The sequence below is a fragment of the Acyrthosiphon pisum genome, chromosome X (assembly GCF_005508785.2).
Source record: "Acyrthosiphon pisum isolate AL4f chromosome X, pea_aphid_22Mar2018_4r6ur, whole genome shotgun sequence".
Lineage (NCBI taxonomy): Eukaryota > Metazoa > Arthropoda > Insecta > Hemiptera > Aphididae > Acyrthosiphon > Acyrthosiphon pisum.
The window spans coordinates 97493407-97503071 of record NC_042493.1 but is presented as its reverse complement, the minus strand read 5'-3'; the positions used below and the strand labels follow the sequence as shown (position 1 = coordinate 97503071).

At 29.1% G+C, this 9665-nt stretch overlaps 2 protein-coding genes and 1 pseudogene across 2 annotated transcripts; 1 reads left to right on the top strand and 2 right to left on the bottom strand.

Moving 5' to 3' along the window:
- Positions 1–3784: 3784 nt before the first annotated feature.
- LOC103311824 lies at positions 3785–4417 on the bottom strand. The gene has a single exon (XM_008191560.1). It carries the CDS (start codon positions 4415–4417, stop codon positions 3785–3787), a length of 633 nt encoding a protein of 210 aa, XP_008189782.1.
- A 33-nt stretch (positions 4418–4450) lies between these two features.
- Positions 4451–4951, bottom strand: LOC103311823. The gene has a single exon (XM_008191559.1). The coding sequence runs from the start codon at positions 4949–4951 to the stop codon at positions 4451–4453; it is 501 nt and encodes a 166-aa protein (XP_008189781.1).
- A 2881-nt stretch (positions 4952–7832) lies between these two features.
- Positions 7833–8715, top strand: LOC115033341 (annotated as a pseudogene).
- Positions 8716–9665: the final 950 nt, after the last annotated feature.

Sequence of the window (9665 nt, the reverse complement as noted above, 5' to 3'; positions counted from 1 at the left end):
AATTTATTTACTAAATGTTCAACAGTACAGTAGAAGCCGCTTATTAGAAACACTTTGGGACCAAAGTGAAATGTGTCAATTAACCGATTGTTTCTAATAAGCGATTTGTTAGATATAATATACGGGCGATCCGTCCTGGTACATTTTGTTTCAATAACGCGATTGTATCAATAATCCGTGTTTCTAATAAGCGGCTTCTACTGTATTTATTTATAAAAGTTAATTTATAGTGTAGTTTATAACTTAATAAGCGTTTTAAGTCCTATATGTTAGTTTAAATGTGGCAACTAGTCATACAACCAAACACAGTCTATACTAGAGGTTACGATTTTAGACGTGTTTTTAAAATACACATGTACACAAAGTTTGTGTGTTTAATGTACACGTGTAGTTGATTCGTGTAATTAATGTTCCAGGAATAAAAATTATATTTATTAAACAATATTACACTTCATAATATATTAGTAAGTATTTATAACTATTTATTCAGTACTAACAATAATAATAACATTAGCAATAATATTAATAATAATAAGTTAACAAAAAATGAGTACAAAAATAACAAAAATACCTTTAAATATTTCATAATAATCAAGTTAACAATAAATAATAATAAACAAATAATTTTAACATATACTTTAATAAATAGTTTTAAAGTTAGATAATCAACTGTTTATTTTGATGCAAAAATACAAGTAAATTCACATTTTCCGGTGATAAGGAAGCTCTTTTTTGTGTGACTTTGTTACCAGCAGTTGAAAAACAACGTTCAGCGCTCACTGATGTAGCAGGAATTGCCATATACTTTTTAGAAAATTTACCTATTGTCGTATATTTTGAAAAGCGTGTTTTCCACTACTCTAAGGGATCTAATGTAAATCTCAACTGTGGTTCTGCTAAATAGTTTTTAAATTCTTTTGTTAGATCATTTTCTTCTCCATTGTCAATTCCAAATATGTATTCAAGATCATTTCGATGTTGATTTTGTTGTTCTTGAGAAGCTATAGCTATTTCATTAGACTCAATATAACTATTGTGGTTGATAATCTATTTTACTTTAGAGCGAATCGCCTCATGATTAGCTAATTCTTCGTGTTCTAAGTCTTTAAACCTAGGATCCAAGAACGATGCAATTTGTTCTAATAATACAGATTCAGTTGAATCCCATTCAAGCGAAAAACTGCGTTTAATTTCTGAGGCTAATGTTTGTTTAAATGTTTATATAATGGTATCTTCATTGTCATGATATTGCATTAAATGTTTTTCAATAATTTTTTTTAATAATGGTCTAATCATCGATAATGAAAAATGATTTTCCGTACAAAATATTTTTGTAGTGACATATATAGGTTTAAGAAACTTTATAAGAGACTTTATAAGAGACTCGATAAATAACCATTCATGTTTTTTAATTTCGAGTTTTTGAGCCATAGATTGAGATGTTATACTTCGGTCTGCTAAAACATTGAATATTGCACATCTATTCAAAACGAGACGTTCTATCATTAGGTATACAGAATTCCACCTTGTTTTACAACTCTGAAGTAAAGTGGTTTTTGATAAGCCAAGTATTTCTTGTTTTTCTTCAAGTGATGTTTTAGCTAATATTGAATGTTTAAAATGTCCTACTATTTTATTGCATTGTTTTATTATATTAACTATATTTTCATTTTTTAAGACATAATTAACAGCAAGTTGTAGACTATATGTGCTGCACACTTTGCACTATATACTTCGGAACTTATCAAAGGAATGGCATTAGTTACATTTTACGCATTATCGGTTACTATTGCTAATATTTTGTTAGTAATATCCCATTTGTCAAAAGTATTTATAAGTTGTTCTGATAAATTTTCTGCGGTATGACGCTTATTCATTTCGTGTGTAGTCAATGTAAATGATTTAGCACACCAGTTAGAATCAATTACATGAGCAGTCACTGAAATATAAGATTCCTGTGAAATCGAGGTCCAACAGTCGATTGTGCAACATATACTAGGAGCATCTTGCAAGTCATTTTTAATACGTTCTTCAATATTTGAAGATAATATTTTTAATCTTGTTTTAATCGTTTCTTCTTTGCAGGGTTTGTAATTTAGTTCTACTACAGACATGAAATCACGAAAACCGTTACTTGAGCAAAATGATAATGGCAACTGATTTACAGCTATCATTTTAGCTGTGTTAATTATTTCACACCTGTATCTCGTACAAGAGCGTGCATTATTGGCATTATTTGTATTTTGATAATGTATATTTGCTCTTCTCTTTTTCTTTCTTGATCTTCCATTTTTTTCAAGGTTTGTTTCATTATTTGTCTCATCAATATCCATAACTTCGTCACTGTCGTTTTCCGGATGCTGTTCATACATGGTCTAATAACAAATAATTTGATAAATGATGAACATTTTTCTTCAGAAGTTCTAAGTAGGGATAGAATTATTAATAACAAATTTGAATATTAAAATAAGTTTTTAACTACAAAATAATTATTTAATTTTAAATTTGATAAATTTTGTCGAAATTTGAACTTTAAATGCTTATAAAAAATTGTGCATATGTATTTTTAATATTTTTCAACTGATATTTTAACAATATATCAGGAGTCTTGTATTAAATTTTTACACTTTTTGGTCCAACAGATAAAATGTTATTGATATTTATAGAAAAAAAACTAAAAAAATTGAAAACTGACAATGTCCGTAAACAGCTCAAAAAGAGCCAAATTATTTTAAAAATTTTATTGTGTATATAAAATGTTAATATAAACATTCAGTGAAATTTTCAAGTATCTACAGTTATTCGTTTTTGAATAACAACAAAATAAGAAAATTGTTAAATGAGAAATCGAGTGAATATCAAATGTTGTAAAAATATGAATTTCAAACGCTCATAAAAATTTAATTTGACTTGCTTATAGACATTTTTTTTTGATGAAGATAGACAAACTTATGGATAATCTTGTATTAAATTTTCAAATCTTAGATTTAAAAAGATAAAATTTTATGAATTCTTATAATGAAAACTTAAATAATTTTCATGATTTTTACGTATTTTGTTAAGTTTTGAACTTTGAATGCTTATAAAAAAAATGTGCTGGATTTTAAATTTTTTTCACCAACAAATAAAATTTTATTGATATTTATTATTTATAGAAAAAAGAGCTAAATAAAATGGAAACTGAAAATATCCGTTAACAGTTCAAAATAAGTCAAAATATTTGGAAAATATATTAGTTATGGTGAATAGAAAATTTTAATATAAACATTCAGTCAACATTTTATGGATACGGTCATTTGTTGTAGAGTTGCACCAAATACCAAAATCAATTTTCTCGAAAACAGATTTTGCGTAAAAATTCCCATTTTTTCTTAATTTTTCTTTTGTTTTTCACGACGCTTTTGAAAACTACTGAGAAATTAGATTTAGAAATTTACTTTTGACCCCCCCCCCCCCCCCCAAGCAGAGCCGTAACAAGCTCATTTGACGCCTAAGGCAAGTTTGAGTCTATGCGCCCCCTTCCGTCAAAAAACAAAAAAATCATCATTTGTAAAATGTTAAACTATTATATATATTTGATTATTAAAAGAGCATGTAATATATAGACATACAATATTGACATACAAAAAAATAAATCTCATAATTTGACTTTTCTTGATTTGATTGCCGCAAATTCATCGATGACATCTTCAAAATTAATTTCCCCAGCCACTTAATTTTCTATCGACAAAATAGATAAATTCGAAAGTCTCTCCTGGCCCATAATTGATCTCAAATAATTTTTTTATGAGCTTGAGTTTGCTAAAGCTACCTTCACATCTATAGCTGCAGTTACAGGCATCGTCAAAAAGATTCTAAATACAATTTCTACGTTTGGATACGATTCTTTTAAATTATAGTCTTGAATCAGCTGAAGTAATTCAATAACTGTTGCAGATTTAATATGGTCAGGAATAATTGACTTCACTACGTTCTGAAAATCGGAAATCTCATCAATAAATTCTGCACCATTGATGTCTTTTTCGTATTTCATTGCCAAATCCATCGCGGCTTTTTTTAATTCTATAGTACTCATGTTGTACAATGATGCACCAGACAAAAATCCAAAATCATCAGCAACTTCCATTAACTTTTCATATCTCCAATTGAGTTGATTTATGAAAACATCAACTGCATTGTTAATATTGATGCGAAGATGTTGAACTTCCGAAATATGCATTCCATCGTCTTGTCCTTCGTACAATTCCAATCTTTTCTTTTTTTTTAATCTCATGGATGTGTTTGTTATTCCCAAAGTAGTAACTAATGTAGAAGTGCGAGTAAAATTTTCTTCAAATTCTGTACTACGAAATTCCTGTAGTGAATTTTTTAATGCCTGAATCAGACTTGCAGCTTTATCCAAAGTCAAAGTTTTCATTTGTAAAGCTTTAGTAGCACGATCAATTTGGCCTCATATTTGTTTCCAGACATCAAGGTAGAAAAGAAATGTTAAATTAATGTTTTTGAGTAGACTTTGAGCAGAGGAATAAGTTTCAGCATTTAAAGAATTGGCTATCATATTTTTAAGTACTCCATAAACTTCTTTAATATGAGTACACAATGGTTTTATGGCATTGGATTTCGAAGACCATCTTGTGTCTGAGTGTCCTTTTAATGAAACTTTTAATGTTTTCATCAGAGTAGTCCAACGACTTGTAGAGCGAGAAAAAAACGTCTTAAAAATGCTTTCTACGGTTTCAAAAAAATGTTTCATTTCTGCATTGATTGAAGCAGAATGTACTCCTGCCAAATTCAAACAGTGGCTTGCACATGGTATATAAAGAGCGAGATTATTTTTTTTCTTGAATTCGTGCTTGGACTCCACGATATTTTCCTGCCATATGGCACCATTATCATAGCCTTGACCTCTTGCATCTTGAATATCGAGCTGATCATCTTGTAATTTCTTCATTATATCAGTTGCCAATCCAACTTACAAAATTGATGTTTGGTTAGGTAGTCGGTTGTCCGATTGTGTCGTGTCGTACTGAGTCGTAGTGTTGTACTACTTGTCTACTTAATACTTAAACTGTTATAGTTGAATAATTGAGAGGCGCAGTCTAACAGAGTACGATATTTGAATAAGTGCAGAGTGATAGTGATAATTGCAGAAATGCAGACTGATGACCAGTATAAATATAATAAATGAGTTCGTGTATAGCGTGTTTTGACTGACGAGTAATGGGACTATGGTCTATGGGAGCCGCGGTTGTCGGCTGCGGCTGGGATTTACCAAAATAAATGTTTATCGCATATGCCATAGATACTAATAGACTGATTGCATAACAATAATTCAATTCCGTTACAACGTACAATGTTTTCGTAGAATATTCAATATGAAATCACAATAATAACAGTAAAAGAATAATTTTCAAATGCAAAAGATACTGAACATAGTAGGTACATGTACATACATTAAACTTATAATACAATTAGGTTTAGGTAATTGAATAGTTAAATATATTTTTTTAAGTGAGACATTTTTGAATGCTCCCTAAGTACTATATTGGTAGAACAATATTTTAATTTAAAAAATGTATCAAAGTTTAGCCCCCCCCATTTCTTTGGAGCCCGAGGCAAATGCCTCAGTCGCCTCACCCTTGCTACGGCCCTGCCCCAAAGTACCAACTAGATTCACTTTCCTATCAGAAAAGTTACTGTTGAAGAAATTCCAAGCACTTTTATTGTCCTATAAGGCGATGAGACACAAAAAAAAAAAACAAAATATAAAAACAAAAAACACACATCATTGTAAAATCAATACATTCATCGCTTCGCTCAGAATCTAAAATTGAAATATTACTACCTATCAATATATTGTTATTATTAAATAAACTTATTATTAAATATATATATATTACTTACTGTTCTTTATTATTCACAGCATTATGTATTAAACCATAAATAGTATATAAATGTCTCCCCCAATGAACCAGTGGTACCTCCAGGACAAGAAAACTCGTTGATTTCATCTTCATCGCATAAATTGCAGTACGCTTTATTTTCAACACATTTAGCAACTGCCAAACCAAACTTTTTCCCCGCTTTGACATTTTAGTATTTAACAGATACGTATCCGTGGATTGCGCAAACAAACTACAATGTAGTCATGTAGAATAAATTTCCATCATCATAAAAAGTAATACAATTGAATTTCATTTTAACGCGTGCGTTGTAACGATTTAACTTTATCTTATCGAAAACTCGATAAGCGTGTAGTTTAATATTAACTTCAATATAATATATATATAATATATTATGAGACTAACGCACGAAAGATATTTAATAGTCATACTGAAAGTAAAGATTATCATCATTTGTTCTAGTAATATGAACAATACCTTGTTAAAAATATTATTTATAAGACATTACTTTGTACATCACTTGGGTACAAATTATATACATTACTCGATGGCTGAAAAATCGACCGATTAGACTAATTAAATTGTCGAACTGATTTGGTCTTAAAAAAGTGATCATTTAACTTTTTAATAAAATCTATAGTTATTGTGAAAATAATATCATTAATTTCAGAATTTTAAATAGATTATATTTTTAACATGTATAATATAACTTATAAGTTATAACCTTATAAAAATATATAAACATTTATTTGTGGCATATTTACACGTGTACTTAAATACCACGAGCTTATACACGTGTACTTAAATACCACGAGCTTATACACGTGTAATAATACTTTAATGTCACGAACTAATACACGTATATCAAAACTACACGAACTACACGTGTAATTTCATACACGTGTAGGTAATAGGGACCACTAATTAATAGTGCATATTTTTGCATATTCACAGAATATATTATTTGCAGAAATTTTATACGGATAACCACATCATTAATTAGAAATATATTAATAAATGAAAAAAATAACTATTTACTCAGTACTTATCCCATACACGTTTGAATACTTATTACTCGTTAGTCACTACCTAATCATTATTAATATTATTACTTGTTATTATATATTTATCAATTCATGGAATTACAGCGATAACCTGGCATCTCATATGCCGGTGCAAATATTGAAAACCATATAGTAGCGTAGTTCATCGTATTTACTATTAACCTAATTAAATAAATGAATAAGCTATTTAACAACACTGTGGGACGCGTGTTAATTTTTATTTTTAAATAATCCCCCCTGATATATCCGGGCCGCGGCCGTAATAAACAGAAAACAAAGTTTGAAATTCTCTTGCAAAGACTATGTAGATACTATGTGTCTACGTATAGATTTTAATTGTAGACAATTTAAATTAGAGTATTGATGAAAATAATATATTAAAAAACTCAATCACAATAAATGTTATCATTTCGTCGTTATCAACTTATTCATGGTTGGTTCATGGTTCATTTGTGGTTTTTGTAATCTTATCTGTTATCTCACAGATATTTTTTTATCGGAGAAGATCAGCTGATAGTATCAGTTTGTTCCAGTGGAACAGTTCCACGGACGGACATAGCGACATAGCAGTCATATAAATCTGTGGAACATTATAAATTATTTATTTTATATTTATATGTCTATGGTAAGAACAGATCGCCTAGGGCTTAAATAGTAAAAGTAAAACTGTAAAAGCTTAAAGTTAAATGGTAATTATTCAATGATATAACCAGACAGCACGACATAGAGGATACCAACGTGATCTCGACCATGGTTTAAGATAGACTTCTAACCGTGGTTCCGCGCAATCATAGTATTGTGGCGAACCATCGCCACATAACCTCCTTCCGTCGTCGGTCGTACGCCACAGTATATTTGGCAATTATTATTTCACAGTGAAAAGTTTCACAGTACAACAATAAAAACAGTATAATTCTATATTTTTATGTTTTGTTCAGATCCACTTCAACTTTTCCTAATATTTTGAATTGTACGAGCTTGAAACTATTATACTGTAGACATTTTTACTAGGTACCTAATTGAATACTTGAACGAAAACATTGTATTACTAACCATGCTTAAATAACTAATATTGTTTTTCAAATTAGGCACCATGAATATTTTGAAAGATAGCAGAGTAGCAGAATATATTTCATCATTGAACGGATCGAGTCCTAACCAGTATATGTTCACATTTTGTGAGTGCATCAATAACAATAATACACCAGAGGATGCTCACTCTAATATCGCAGAGATCTTATTTCAACGCAGATACAATGAAGTTCTTAGTCAACAAAATGTTAGAATGCAAAGATGTTGAAACAGTTGAACACTATTATAATGTTCTTGACTCTGTGGGATTATATAATAGAATGCTTAAAGAACATAACAAGAGGATCTCTTTTATACGGGGACGATGATGCATTTGATTTGGCATTCAAAAGATGTTTTTGTTTTTGCATATGTATTTTACAAGTTGACTTTGAAGTGTCCAAAAATAAAAGATCTTTGGTTGCAAAATGTCTGAAGTATAAGCTTGAAAGAGAAACAAGAATGAGTGAAATCAGCACACTTTTGGATGAGTCATATAACACTGGGTATAATTTTCAAATGCCTGTAATCCATCTTGCAATACTTGTAAGTCAGTTGCACTGCAATTAAAATATTATCTTTTCGTCTTATGTGCTTATTGTTTGATTACATTTGCGTAAATAAGATTTTTTTTATTGTTTAAACAAATATAATCAGTTTATTGTTTATCATAGACAACAAAGAGACCGAGTTGTTTTTTGATGTATTAACATTTGAAATACAATTTAGCGTGTAACTATTCTTTATTAAAGATAATATATATATTCATAAATATAATTTTAAAAATTGTTATTATTTCTTCTTGAAACATTATATAATGTATTGAAATTTGTATAGTTTTCTCATACATTACAATGTTTGGCTTTAGAATATGTGGCCATATATTTACAAGACTCAAGTTATACAAATTATTTTACTCAACATGATTATAATTACCATTAGTATAATCATATTATTAATAAAAAATAAAATCTGTTACATATAATCAATAATGAGTTCACTAATATTATAGTAAGAAAATTATTATAACAACAAAGTGGTACAATAGTATGATTATGTGACATTCCTCATCTTGTATAAACTATATTAATTAAAATATGGTATATGTGGTAATAGAAGACATGAAAACCTACAAGTCTTTGTTAATAATTTCCTTTTAAAAGTGGTAGTAAGTCTCAAAAACAAAAATATCGTTAAGTTACTAGTGTAATTAAGAAAATACTTAACCTATTTTGAAGAGTATTGCAATATTTTCAACAGGAATGATTAAGTAGTTGATAATAATAACGCAAGTATTAAATATATAAAAATGTTATTACTATGAATGGAATTGTGTCTTTTGCACTTCAGGAGATTGAAATACATTTATTTTTCCTTGCACTGAAATCGTATTATTTAATCAGTTTTTTACCGATTTTTAAACAATAAAACCGGTACCTACGCGACAGAATAAACGATATATACGACTATACATAATTCGTGTGATGAGTACACGATTACACGACCACGAAGGTCTACGAACGTTCTATGTTTTGTTATTGATATAGGTAATCGATAAATACTTTATCCATTATATAAATAACTGTCACTGTACGTCTATACCCGTATGGTCGTATCTGTAGACAAT

Coding starts and splice junctions, on each gene's coding strand:
- LOC103311824 (XM_008191560.1), bottom strand. CDS start 4,417: ATGAAAACTTTGACTTTGGATAAAGCTGCAAGTCTGATTCAGGCATTA.
- LOC103311823 (XM_008191559.1), bottom strand. CDS start 4,951: ATGAAGAAATTACAAGATGATCAGCTCGATATTCAAGATGCAAGAGGT.